Source organism: Pituophis catenifer, unplaced genomic scaffold (genome assembly GCF_029215685.1).
Source record: "Pituophis catenifer annectens isolate HBS135680 unplaced genomic scaffold, rPitCat1.0.hap2 SCAF_17, whole genome shotgun sequence".
Classification (NCBI taxonomy): domain Eukaryota; kingdom Metazoa; phylum Chordata; class Lepidosauria; order Squamata; family Colubridae; genus Pituophis; species Pituophis catenifer.
Genome location: NW_027256897.1, coordinates 10,824,901 through 10,838,651, shown reverse-complemented (window position 1 = coordinate 10,838,651; position 13,751 = coordinate 10,824,901). Strand labels below are relative to the sequence as shown.

Sequence of the window (13,751 nt, the reverse complement as noted above, 5' to 3'; positions counted from 1 at the left end):
TCCAACTCTGTTATTCTAATTCTAATTCTAACCACAGCCTAATGTGGGTCTAGTCCAGGGGCTAAACCTGATTTTCCATGAAAGTTGCAGGAAGGGAGGGCAGAATTGAAGAATAATGTCTACTCTAGTGAAAAGAAAGACTAAGGGGTGACATGATAGAGGATTCCAATATCTGAGGGGCTGCCACAAAGAAGAAGGGGTGGGGGTGTCAATCTATTCTCCAAATCACCAGAAGGCAGGACAAGAAGCAACTAATCAAGGAGAGAAGCAACCTAGAACTCGGGAGGAATTTCCTAACAAGTGAGGACAATCAACCAGTGGAACGACTCGCCTCCAGAAGTTGTGGGTGCTCCATCACTGGAGGCTTTCAAGAAGAGATTGGGCAACCATTTGTCCAGAATGGTGTAGGGTCTCCTGGTAGAGCAGGGGTTTGGAGTAGAAGACGTCCAAGGTCCCTCGCTTCCAACTCTAGTTAGTCTATCATTCCTTTCTGGAAAACTCCTCATGTCTTGGGTGGGTGGGGTTGTCCTCTTTTCTGTCCATGTTCAGGATCGACTGAAGGACCTCAACGGCCAAGCTGATAGCCTGATGACCAGCAGTGCTTTTGACACCTCCCAAGTCAAGGACAAGCGCGACACCATCAACGGGCGTTTCCAACGGATTAAGAACATGGCGGCCGGCCGGCGGGCGAAACTGAACGAATCCCATCGTTTGCACCAGTTCTTCCGAGATATGGACGACGAGGAATCTTGGATCAAGTACGGACTTGGCCATGTGGGAAATCTTGAATCCCCCCTGGAAGGACCTTCGGTTGACTTCTTTCTTTTTTCCCCTTTTGATACTCACAAGGGAGAAGAAGCTGCTGGTTAGCTCGGATGACTACGGGAGGGACCTCACTGGGGTGCAGAATCTGAGGAAGAAACACAAGCGCCTGGAAGCAGAACTGGCTGCACACGAACCTGCAATCCAGGTAAAAAAGTGGGGGGGGGGCGCTTTGAAAGCAGGGCAAGGAGAGAGCGAGAATTCCACTGGGAATAATGAAAATGTTACCTAAAGTCACTGTGTGGTGAGTTGGGCAGCTATGTAAATTTAAAGAAGGAAAGGAAAGGAAGGGAGTGAGGGAGGGAGGAAGATGAGAGGGAAGGGAGGGAGGGAGGTGGGAATGAGAGGAAGGAAAGGAAGGAGGGAGGTGGGAATGAGCGGAAGGGAAGGGAGGGATGAAAGGAAGGAAGGAAGATGAGAGAGGGAAGGGAGGGAGGAGATGGGAATGAGGAAGAGGGAGGGAAGGAAAGAAGGGAGGGAGGGAGAAAAGGAAGGGGGGGAGGTGGGAATGAGAGGAAGGAAATGGGGGAAGGGAGGGAGGGAGGGAGGAAGGAAGATGAGACGGAAGGGAGGGAGGTGGGAATAAGGAAGGGTGGGAGGAAGGAAGGAAGTGGAGGGAGGGAGGAGATGGGAATGAGGAAGGGAGGGAGGGATGAAAGGAAGGAAGGAAGATGAGAGGAGGGAGGGAGGTGGGAATAAGGAAAGGCGGGAGGAAGGAAGTGGAGGGAGGGAGGAGATGGGAATGAGGAAGGGAGGGAGGTGGGAATGAGAGGAAGGAAAGGAAGGAGGGAGGTGGGAATGAGCGGAAGGGGAGGGAGGGATGAAAGGAAGGAAGGAAGATGAGAGAGGGAAGGGAGGGAGGAGATGGGAATGAGGAAGAGGGAGGGAAGGAAGGAAGGGAGGAAGGGAGAAAAGGAAGGGTGGGAGGTGGAAATGAGAAGAAGGAAAGGAGGGAGGGAGGAAAGAAGAAAGAGCATAAAAGCATAAAACTTAAGGGAGATTTTTGTCATGAGACTGAATTCTGAATAGAGGTTAGAATAATTTAAATAAGAATGTTGGTTTATAAAGATACTTAGAAGTAGAATCTGTATATAGAGGTTAAATAGGATAAGAGATACCGATGTAGGAAAAGCTGTAGGAAAAGTAATGTAATTTTGATGCGTTTGTCTTTGTGTGTTTTATAGGGGTTTTTTGTTGTTGTTGTTGTCTTTTGTTTTTGTGTATTGTGCTTTTTTTTGTGTTGTGTATTTTAACTTTTGGAAACTCAATAAATATTATATTTTTTTAAAAAAGCATCACAGTGTATTAAAGCGAAGAAAACTTAAACCTGGAAGCCACCATTCAGCGGAGCAGGGGTAGGGGGCGGAATTTACTCCGTTTAGCGCTGCCCCAACCTGCGGTTGTGTTTCTTGAACAGGGCGTGCTGGACACAGGCAAGAAGTTGTCCGATGACAACACAATTGGAAAAGAGGAAATCCAGCAGCGATTGGCTCAGTTTGTGGAACACTGGCAAGAGCTGAAGCGGCTGGCAGCTGCACGGTAAGGGCCCAGATGTTGGCGGCCTTCTTGAACTAAGACCCGAATGGCCCTGTGGCAGAATTTGTAAAGGCAAGAAGTACCAAAGGTGGCCTAGAGGTGGAGCTCTCGTCTCACAATCAGGAGGCTGTGAGTCAGAGGTGGTATTCAGCCGGTTCAGGACCGGTTAGGGCGACCCAGCATAGTGCCGTCCTATTTAGCCACGTTTTTAAGGCTGGGCGCATGTGCGGAAGGCGTGCGCGGGGCGAACCAGTGGTCACAATATGTGAAACCCACCGCTGCTGTGAGTTCAATCCTAGGTAGAAGCTGATATTTCTCTCTTTGGGGTCGATGAGAATTTATCTGCTGGAACAAAACTCCGCATTGGTGACAGGAAGGGCATCCGGCCAGTAAACACACTCAGCTCCATTCAGTTGCCCAGACTCCACCCCACAAGGGTCATTAAACGACACAAAAAAAGGAAGCAGCAAAGGAAGGACCAGTGAGCCCCTCCTGGGGTTTAAAAACACCCAGGAACGAAAAAGGGCCCTCCTTCCTTTTTTTTTTTTTTTTTTAATTTGATTTATATGCTGCCCTGGGGTCCTCATTTTACCTATCTTAGAAAGGATGGAAGGCTGAGTCAACCTTGAGCCTGGTGAGATTTGAACTTGCAGTAATTGCAGGCAGCTGATGTTAATAACAGTGCTTTAGTCCACTGTGCTACCAAGGCTCTTTTGATAGACAGACTGCATAATTAATTAATTATACATATATATATAAGTGTTTTTCTATCGAGACATCTGGTCTACCCCAGCATGTGGAAGGGGGCATTCTGCTCCCTTTTGCCTTTCAGCTCCAATCCAGGAGCCCTCAAGCAGTCGCATTCACGACAAACCATTTTATACCAAATTTATATTTCGCTGATAAAGAAATAAAGGGAGACTAGTATGGATCTATTTCAAGCTATTTAGCTCTTATCAGCTGAATAGCTGATGCGACTGCTTAAGGGCTCCTGGATTGGAGCTGAAAGGCGAAAGGGATGCAGTATGTTCCCTCCCACATGCTGGGGGTAGACCAGGTGTCTCGATAAAAAAACACTTAATTTCTCCCCTGGCTCAAGCTGATGAAAGCAGGAGAACTTGTGGCTCAGAAGGTTAATTCAACTGCTTAACATGCAGGCGGCCCAAGTTTGAATCCAGGTAGGTGTATGGCTAGCTGATGAGAGCTAAATAGCTTGAAACAGATCTTTTTTTATATATATAGATATTTTATTGACTTTTTGTTTTCTGAGGTTTTCGCGGGTGTTTGTATGTAGGTCTTTGGTTATTCGGGTTTTCTTTATTCTTTATTGACTTTATATACATGCATAAAATATAGTAACAATTCTATTTAACATCGGATATGCAGCATTTATACATGAATACATGATATGTACCTTGAAATAGATCTATACTAGTCTCCCTTTATTTCTTTATCAGTGAAATATAAATTATATATATATAATTTATATTTTTATAAATTATATATAATTTATATATATAAATTAATGCATATTCATTTTCCCTGCCTCCTCCTCCTCTTCCAGGGGTCAGCGTCTGGAGGAGTCTCTCGAATATCAACAGTTTGTGGCCAACGTGGAAGAAGAGGAGGCCTGGATTAACGAGAAGATGACTCTGGTGGCCAGCGAGGACTATGGAGACACCCTCGCAGCCATACAGGTGAGCAAGGCAGGCCTGGGTTTGTCAGGGTGAGCCCAGGTGAGCCTCGTGCAGTGGTGGGATTGTTGATGTGAGCAGGGGGGGAAATGCCTCTTCGAATGGCGGCTTCATCACAGAATGTAGAGTTTTATTCTTAGGGGAGAGAGAATGAATGAATGAATGAATGAAAATAAAATAATAAATAAAACAAATTAAAATAAAGTTATTAATAATAATTAATAATTAAATAATTATTTTAATCATTGATTATTTAATAATTATTTTAATTATTAAGTATTTAATAATTAATAATTAAATAAAATGGGGAATCTTCTGTACAGTCAACCTGGACTTCATTCAGGTTGAATGAGTGAATAAAAGTGGTCCTCGACTTACAACAGTTCATTTAGTGACCATTCAAAATAACAACACTGGAAGAAAAAAACGACATGACCGTTTTTTCATGCTTAACGACTGTTGCGGCCTCCCCGTGGTCACGTGATCCAAATTCAGACGCTTGGCAAGTCACTCATATTTATGACGGCCGCAGCGTCCTGGGATGACGTGACAACCCTTTTGCGGCCTTCTGACCGGCAACGTCGATGGGAAAGCCGGATTCACTTAACAACCATGTCACTAACTGAACAACGGCAGTGATTCACACTGTGGCGAGAAAGGTCGTAAAATGGGGTCAAAACTCACTTAACAAATGTCTCACTTAACAACAGAAATGTTGGGCTCAATTGTGGTCGTAGGTCGAGGACTACCTGTATAAGTACTATGAACGGATTATATGAAAAGTTTACAATTCCACTTCGCCCGTCTGGAAGGCGTTTGGTGCGACGTGGCTATTTTTCTCCGTGTGCTATGAAGAAGCTGTAATACCCAGATTCCTTGTGGGTGGTCTTGTCTACCGTTACTCAACCCTGGATGGTCCAATCTTGGTAACTGCCTTCTTCCTTTCCTTCCTTCCTTCCTTCCTTCCTTCCTTCCTTCCTTCCTTCCTTCCTTCCTTCCTTCCTCCCTCCCTCCCTCCCTTCCTTCCCATTCCCATCTCCCTTCCTTCCTTCCTATATCCTTCCTCTCTCCCTTCCTGTATCCCTCCCTCCTTCCTTCCTTCCTTCCTTCCTTCCTTCCTTCCTTCCTTCCTTCCCATTCCCATCTCCCTCCCTTCCTTTCTTCCTTCCTTCCTCCCTCTCTCCCTCCCTCCCTGTATCCTTCCTTCTTTCCCATTCCCATCTCCCTCCCTTCCTTCCTGTATCCTTCCTGTATCCCTCCTTCCTTCCTTCCTTCCTTCCTTCCTTCCTTCCTTCCTTCCTATTCCCATCTCCCTCCCTCCCTCCCTCCCTGTATCCTTCCTTCCTTCCCATTCCCATCTCCCTCCCTCCCTTCCTGTATCCATCCTTCCTTCCTTCCTTCCTTCCTTCCTTCCTTCCTTCCTTCCTGTCTTTGCAGGGCCTGCTGAAGAAACACGAAGCATTTGAGTCCGATTTCACCGTGCACAAGGACCGGGTGAACGACGTCTGTGCAAACGGCGAGGACCTAATCAAGAAGGTGAGAGGAACTCGGCAGGACTTTGAGGGTCTCGCACCATCCCTGGTTCTCTTGCGCTCCAAGATAAGGACCGAGGCTGCGGAAGTCGCCTCTGCTAAAATCAGAGGGGAGCCTTGTAGCTGGAAGTCTATGGGGATTCTCCGTCATCCAGGTCATGCTTGTCCCAAAGGTGCTTTTTTCAAGAGGCAGCTGGACTTTCTGGTTTTCCTTTCACAAGACGTTTAGCTTCTCATCTCAAGAAGTTGCTTCTGAAAAGTCTCATGAAAGCAAAACAGGAAGTCCAGTTGCCTCTTGAAAAAAAGCACCTTCTGTGGTTGGAAGTTTCCCACTTAAAGATGTTACCTCATTGGGTAATGAAATGTCTCCCAAGAAAAGTTCAGAGATCACTATGCACCCCATAGTCCTCCTCCTCCTCCTCCTCCACTTTGCCTCTTCCACTCCACAAACGCCACTCCCTTCTAGCACAGATCATGTTAGCTAGTTGGGTAATGAAACATCTGCAAGGAAATAACCCAAGTTCAGAGAGCACCAAGGACCCCATCCTCCTCCTCCTCCTCCTCCTCCTCAAGCTCCATTCTCCTCTAGCACAGATGATGTTACCTAGTTGGGTAATAAAATGTCTCCAAGAAAACAACCCAGGTCAGAGAACACCAAGCACCCCACAGCCGTTCTCTTTCTCCTCCTCCTCACAAACCTCATTCCCTTCTAGCACTGATGGTGTTACCTAGTTGGGTAATGAAACATCGTCTCCAAACTCAGAGAGCACCAAGAAATCAATGCACCCCACTTCCTGTCCCCTTGCCAAGTCTATCCGTTTCTATACCCTGCCAAATCTAGCTTTTTTTTAAAAAAAAAAAAAACAACAACTGGGTACCACTTGTCTTTCTGGGTAAAGGATTTCCGCAAGGTCTGGAAAGCCCACCCATTGGCCACAAGTAATGGGCTACGTTTCTCTTCCCTTTTCCTCCAGAACAATCACCACGAGGAGAACATCACAGCCAAGATGAAGAGCCTGAAGGGCAAAGTGTCCGATCTGGAGAGGGCAGCCTCTCAGAGGAAGGCCAAGTTGGATGAGAACTCCGCCTTCCTCCAGTTCAACTGGAAAGCAGACGTAGTCGAGTCCTGGATAGGTAACCACGGGAGGGAGGGAGGGAGGGAGGGAGGGCCACGCTCCGAAAACGGACAGAGAGACTTGGGTGAGGGGTGGGAATGCTTAGAAACCCTAATGGGGCTACATAGGTAATGGATGGATGGATGATAGATAGATAGATAGATGGATGGATGAAAGGGTAGGTAGGTAGGTATGATAGATAGATAGATAGATAGGTAGATAGATAGATAGATAGATAGATAGATAGATAGATAGATAGATAGATAGATAGATAGATAATGGAGGGAGGGAGGGAGGGAGGGAAGGATGAAAGGGTAGGTAGGTAGATAGATATGTTAGATAGGTATGTTGGATGGATGGATGAATGGATGGATGAAAAGGTAGGTAGGTAGGTATGTTAGATAGATAGGTATGATAGGTAGGTAGGTAGGTAGGTAGATAGATAGATAGATAGATAGATAGATAGATAGATAGATAGATAGATAGATAGATAGATAATGGAGGGAGGGAGGGAGGGAGGGAGGGAAGGATGAAAGGGTAGGTAGGTAGATAGATATGTTAGATAGGTATGTTGGATGGATGGATGAATGGATGGATGAAAAGGTAGGTAGGTAGGTATGTTAGATAGATAGGTATGATAGGTAGGTAGGTAGGTAGGTAGGTAGGTAGGTAGATAGATAGATAGATAGATAGATAGATAGATAGATAGATAGATAGATAGATAGATAGATAGAGTTTAGAAATAGAGAGTTTAGTAATAGAGATAGATGATAGGTAGGTAGGTAGGTAGATAGATAGACAGACAGACAGACAGACAGACAGACAGACAGACAGACAGATGATAGATAGATAGATAGATAGATAGATAGATAGATAGATAGATAGATATAGAATGTGAAAACAAACCTATTGGTACCTGGCTCGAAAGCAGGAGACCGGGAGTTCTAGTCTCCCTTAGTCATAAAAGCTGGCTGGGTGACTTTGGGCCAGTCTCTCTCTCTCTCTCTCTCTCTCTCTCTCTCTCTCTCTCTCTCTCTCTCTTTCTCCCCAACCCACGTCACAGGCTGGTTGTTGTGGGGAAACTAGGTGGAGGAAGGGGCGTTGGAGATGTTCACTGCCTTGAGTTATTTGTAAAAAAATCACAATAAAAGAGGGATACAAATAAATCAAAAGTCCAAATCTCCTAGGTGAGAAAGAAAACAGCCTGAAGACGGATGACTACGGGAGAGACCTCTCCTCCGTTCAGACCCTTCTCACCAAACAGGTGTGTGGCCGCGAAGGGAGGGGGGGGATATTTTTGCTGAAGGCCGCAACAAGCAAGGTACCCAAAGCCTTAACCTTCCAACTCAACGTTGCAGGAAACCTTTGATGCTGGCCTCCACGCCTTCGCCCAGGAAGGCATTGCCAACATCACCACCCTGAAAGACCAGCTGCTGGCTGCCAAGCACATCCAGTCAAAAGCCATCGAGGTTCGCCACGCCTCGCTGATGAAACGCTGGAACCAGCTGCTGGCCAACTCGGCTGCCCGGAAGAAAAAACTCTTGGAGGCCCAAGAACATTTCAGAAAGGTGAGGAAAGGCGCCGGGAACCCCCCTCCCGAAATCGGCCATTCAGCTTCCCCCAGAGAAGTCTTCAGAAATCTCCTTTAGCCAGGGAAGAGTGAGCAAAAGGCTCGGGGGAACTGAATTTAAGACAGTGGTGAAATCTGAACCGGTTTACTCCCGGTTTGCTGGCTGCGTGTGCATCAGTGGTGGGTTCGGCCCGGTTCTCCCAAGCCGGTATGACGATATGACGTCACCGAACCGGTTCTGCCCCCCCCCCCCCCCCCGCGCAAAAATTTGCCTGCAAAAATACATGAGTAGATCAGTGCTTGCAAAAAATAAATGGGTAGACCGGTACAGCTCTGCAAGCAGTTAAAAGCCTGGTAGACCAGTACCTCTGCTAAATCCTAAAGAATTGTCACATGACCATCAAGCCACACCCACAAAATAAGCCACGCCCACAGAACTGGTAGTAAAAAAATTTAGAACCCACACCTGGTGTGCAGGCGCACTGCGCCATGCACCAAATTTGAGGTGCATGTGCGCGCACAGTGCATGCCAAAAAAAGGCATGGGGTAAGTAGAACAGTGCACAAAGAGGGGTGTGATCAGCTGTGATGTGCAACCTTTTTTTTTTTTTTACCTTTGAGAGCAATTTTTTACAACCTATTCATAGGTTGTAAAAAATTGCTTTTAAAAGTAAAAAAAAAAAGGCTCTGACAATCGCGCAGCTCAGCTGTGATCGTCGGAGCCTTTTTATACCTTTTTAAAGCATTTTTTTTTACAACCTATTCGCCCGAATAAGTTGTAAAAAAATACTTTTAAAAGTAAAAAAAAAGCCTCTGACAATCACAGCTGAGCAGTGTGATCGTCAGAGCTTTTTTTTTTTTAACTTTTAAAAGCAAAAAAAGCAAAACCTTCACATGCGCAGAGGGTACGAAACACATTATTTCCTGGTTTAAACCAGGATGTAATGACAACCGGTTCTCTGAACCACTCGCCACAATCGCTACCGGATCCGAACCGGGAGCATTTCATCCCTGATTTAAGGGCTTCAATCAGCATAGCTCTGGAAGTGACCTTGGAGGTCTTCTAGTCCAACTAAGCAGGAGACCCTACACCATTCCCAATCAAATGGTTGTCCAATCTCTCCTTGAAAACCTTCAAAATGTCCGGTGGCAAGCTGTTCCACTGGTTAATTGTCCTCACTGTTAGGAAGTTTCTCCTTAATTCCAGGTTGCTTCTCTCTTTGGTTAGTTTCCATCCATTGTTTCTTGTCCTGCCTTCTGGTGCTTTGGAGAATAATTTGACCCCCTTCTCCTTTGTGGCAGCCCCTCAAATACGGGAATATTGCTATCATGTCCCCCCCCAGTCCTTCTTTTCTCTAGACTGGCCAAATCCAAATCCTGCAAATGTTCTTCCTATGTGTTAGTCTCCAGGGCTTTTATTGCTTCAAAAGCCTCAAGATAATTGTAACCCTCCATTTCCTGTTTTCTGGTTTTTTTAAAAAAATTTAATTGTGTAAAAATACGGAAATTAATAACATGAATTATTTTGGGTTCATCAAAAGTAAGCCCCCTCCCTTCCTTGAGTTCAGCTACTTACTCTTGGCTGTTGTTAAAGCACATGTAACACGTGTGATCTTGGAGGATTTTAAAACAATACTTGCGTGGGTCCGAACGATCTTTAATCTTAAACTCTTTTTTTTCTGTCTCTCAATTGGGAGGATTTAGAATCCAGGCATCGTAAATTAAAATCAGTTAATTGTTCCTGTGTTTTAAATTTAATAAGTTCCTAAATTAGTTCCTGTGTTTTAAATTTAATAAAATGAAAAAAAATGAAAAAATTAACTTTTGAGCATTGGGTATTCTGCTTCTCCCTGATTTTTAGCCAATTTGTTTTGTAGACCAGCCATGGTAGAAGTATTTCCGCACAGAGGTTTAGCTTCCAATCAGTCTTATCTCTAGTATACCCCAGGAGTGTTTCCTCCTACAAATCCAGCATGGGGCAACTTGATCCTTAGCTGCCCCTGTTGTGGCCTGTCGGCCGCCAGCCCCTCCAGCAGAGGAGGAGGCGTGGGAGGCGGGGGAGTCAGGGTCAGCCTCAGGGCAACCTGAGAGCTCGGAGGGGGAAGAGGGAATGGAGCTGTCAGAGAGAGAGAGAGACAGAGGCGGAGCCTGGGCCCTCTGCCAGCCCTCAGATGGACAGTCAACAGCCCCCAGGTCTGCAGGAACCATGAGGAAGAGAAGGAACAGCTGGGCCCAGTGGCTGATGCATGGATGAGGAGAAGGCAGAGGAGAGGAGAGCAGTGGAAATCTATGGGCCGGTCCTTGGGACAGAAGAGCCACTGCTGCTAGTGGCTCTTCCACCTCATAAAGGAATCTTTGAGTGAACTTCGGAGGGTTTGTCGTGTTTGGGGAGTTGGGTCAGGACAGCTCCCTTCTGATCCTTGGTAGATGTTTGAGGGTTGTCTTCTTCTCTAGGTGGAGGACCTCTTCCTGACCTTCGCCAAGAAAGCCTCGGCCTTTAACAGCTGGTTTGAGAACGCGGAAGAGGACCTGACCGACCCCGTGCGCTGCAACTCGCTGGAAGAGATCAAGGCGCTGCGAGAAGCTCACGACGCCTTCCGGTCCTCGCTCAGCTCGGCCCAGGCCGACTTCAACCAGCTGGCCGAGCTGGACCGCCAGATCAAGAGCTTCCGTGTGGCCTCCAACCCGTACACCTGGTTCACGATGGAAGCTCTGGAGGAGACCTGGAGGAACCTGCAGAAAATCATCAAGGTCATTCTCCCTTCCTGGTCTCCTTTGTGGAGAGGGATCTTCCTTCCTTCCTTCCTTTCTCTCTCCTTCCTTCCTTCTTTCCTTCCTTCCATCCTATGTTTCTCCTTCCTTCATCCTTCCACTCCTTCCTTCCTATTTTTCTCCTTCCTTCATCCTTCCACTTCTTCCTTCCTATTTTTCTCCTTCCTTCCTTCTTTCCTTTGTCCTTCCTTCCTTCCTATTTTTTCCTTCCTTCCTACCTATTTTTTCCTTCCTTCCTTCCTTCCTTCCTTCCTTCCTTCCTTCCTTCCTTCCTTCCTTCCTTCCTTCCTTCTTCCTTCCTTCCTTCCTTCCTTCCTATTTTTCTCCTTCCTTCCTTCCTTTCTCCCTACCTACTCACTTACCTATCTTTCCCCTTCCTTCCTTCCGTCCTACCTACCTACTTATTTTTCTCCTTCCTTCCTTCCTTCTTTCCTTCCTTCCTACTTACCTACCTACCTTTCTCCATCCTAACTACCTACCCACCTACCTATTTTTCTCCTTCCTACCTACCTACCTACCTATTTTTCTCCTTCCTTCCTTCCTTCCTTCCTTCCTTCCTTCCTTCCTTCCTTCCTTCCTTCCTTCCTATTTTTTCCTTCCTTCCTTCCTTCCCTCTTACCTACCTACCTACCTACCTATTTTTCTCCTTCCTTCCTTCCTTCCTTCCTTCCTTCCTTCCTTCCTTCCTTCCTATTTTTTCCTTCCTTCCTTCCTTCCCTCTTACCTACCTACCTACCTATTTTTCTACTTACTTCCTTACTTACTTAGGCCTTTCCTTCAAAAATGTTAAGATTGACACCGTGGCACCCTTCTCCTTTTTCCAGGAACGTGAATTGGAGCTTCAGAAGGAGCAACGCAGGCAGGAGGAGAACGATAAACTGCGCCAGGAGTTTGCTCAGCATGCCAACGCTTTCCACCAGTGGATTCAGGAGACCAGGTGCTGCTTCCAGGGCTGGCTTGGCTTAACCGTATCCAGCCATGGCTTGTTTGAATTAATAAAGCTGGGTTTGCCCATCACACTATAGGCCTTAAACCAAGATTGACAGCGTAACATCTCCAAGCCCCCTGAGTGTCCCTTGGTCTCCGCTTCTTCTGGAAAAAACTTATTTTCTGAAGGGAGAAGTTTGCTGGTATTTTTTCTTCCAAATGTGAAACACCTTAGCTCAAGGACTGTGGGCCTCACAGTTTCAGGATTGATATTATGGCATAGTTGGGCCCTGTATAACTGACAGATTGGATGCCAAATTGTTAGTTTTTAGTTTTTAATTAGTTTATTTGATTTGTATACCGCCCTACTCCCGAAGGACTCAGGGCAGTGAACAGCCAAACAATAAAATACATAGATACAAAAAATTTAAAAACCAGATAAAATCGAATTAAACGATTTTGGCCCAGACAAATTAAAACACCCCAATAATTTAAAAGCAGATTAAAATTTACATATTAAAAAGAGGGAAAAGATTAGGCCAAGCCCGCCTGGTGGAATAAAAAGGTCTTCACAGCGCAGCGGAAGGTGCGCAGATCCGGGATCCTCCGTATCTCTGGGGGGAGCTCATTCCAGACGGTAGGTGCCCCCACAGAGAAGGCTCTCCCCCTAGGGGCCGCCAGTCGACATTGTTTGGCTGACGGCACCCGGAGGAGTCCCTCTCTATGAGAGCGTACTGGCCGGTGGGAGGCTATTGGTGGTAGTAGGCGGTCCCGTAGGTAACCATGTCCTAAGCCATGGAGCGCTCTAAAGGTGGTAACCAAAACCTTAAAATTGTGATTTTAATACAGATTTTTATCTGTTATTTATTAACTTTATTCTATAATTTTTAACTGGCTATTCCCTGAATGATTTTATTTGTTCTAATCTCTGGTCTTTGACGGTAACAAACTTGATTTGATGCTGAATTATCAACTGTGCCTACTCTTAACTGACATGCCTTCTTTTTGTTTTCTTCCTCCTGGCTGTCCTGTTCCTCGTTTTTCTCCCGTGGCGCCACGATCAAATGTTCACGCTCCACAGAACCTACCTGCTCGATGGGTTAGTATAAATTCCCCCCCCCCTTCCCCCCTCCCAACCGCTCTCGCTTCTTCGTGCCATTGCTGTGCTGGAGGCAACTGTGTTAGCAGAGTTCCACCTGGTTTGGGCGTTGATGTCTGGACTCTGCAGGGAGGCCCTTATCTGACATTTGGGGTTAGTTCACAGGCCCTGAGAAACAGAGATCGTCCTGCCCCAGTCCCCTCTCGACATATTCACACAGACCAGCTTTTCTCGACCACCGTAGTGGCATCATGGTGTTTTCTGTCCGTTCCTTGTTGACCTACTACCCTCAGTTCCAACAGGTCAGCCTGAGCTTCCTTCCTCCATTTTATGCCTCTCGATAAACTGAGGACATCCTGTTCTGACCTAGGCTTCCTGAGTCAGTAAAACACATGAGTAGTCCCAAAAACCTCTTTTATTGCAACAGCTGTGAATTCTGTTCATTCACAGATGAGTCCCCAAAGAGTCCTTCGGGAGAAGGCTGATAATCACCCACCTTTATCTCCCTTGACACGCTGCCAAAGACCTAATTGGCAAAGCCACACGGAGACCAGAATCAAACAGAGCTTCAGGCTTTAAACTGCACAGAATGAACAACGTTGCTTCCTGCAAAGGCCCACGTGCCTTTGCTCCTCTTTTATCTCTTATTGGAGGGGCCAATCATCTCCTGGCCTTACTCCCGAGT

At 46.3% G+C, this 13,751-nt stretch overlaps 1 protein-coding gene across 8 annotated transcripts in view; it reads left to right on the top strand.

Moving 5' to 3' along the window:
- Nucleotides 1-13,751, top strand: part of SPTAN1 (spectrin alpha, non-erythrocytic 1) — a 101,404-nt gene that overhangs the window by 72,713 nt on the left and 14,940 nt on the right. For all 8 annotated transcript variants that reach the window (XM_070955595.1, XM_070955600.1, XM_070955599.1 and 5 more), the window contains 11 exons: nucleotides 550-758; nucleotides 850-970; nucleotides 2,240-2,361; nucleotides 3,923-4,055; nucleotides 5,490-5,588; nucleotides 6,559-6,718; nucleotides 7,887-7,963; nucleotides 8,058-8,267; nucleotides 10,723-11,019; nucleotides 11,865-11,977; nucleotides 13,049-13,066. In XM_070955595.1, coding sequence (XP_070811696.1) covers nucleotides 550-758; nucleotides 850-970; nucleotides 2,240-2,361; nucleotides 3,923-4,055; nucleotides 5,490-5,588; nucleotides 6,559-6,718; nucleotides 7,887-7,963; nucleotides 8,058-8,267; nucleotides 10,723-11,019; nucleotides 11,865-11,977; nucleotides 13,049-13,066 — 1,559 coding nt within the window. The remainder of the gene's footprint in view (nucleotides 1-549; nucleotides 759-849; nucleotides 971-2,239; nucleotides 2,362-3,922; nucleotides 4,056-5,489; nucleotides 5,589-6,558; nucleotides 6,719-7,886; nucleotides 7,964-8,057; nucleotides 8,268-10,722; nucleotides 11,020-11,864; nucleotides 11,978-13,048; nucleotides 13,067-13,751) is intronic.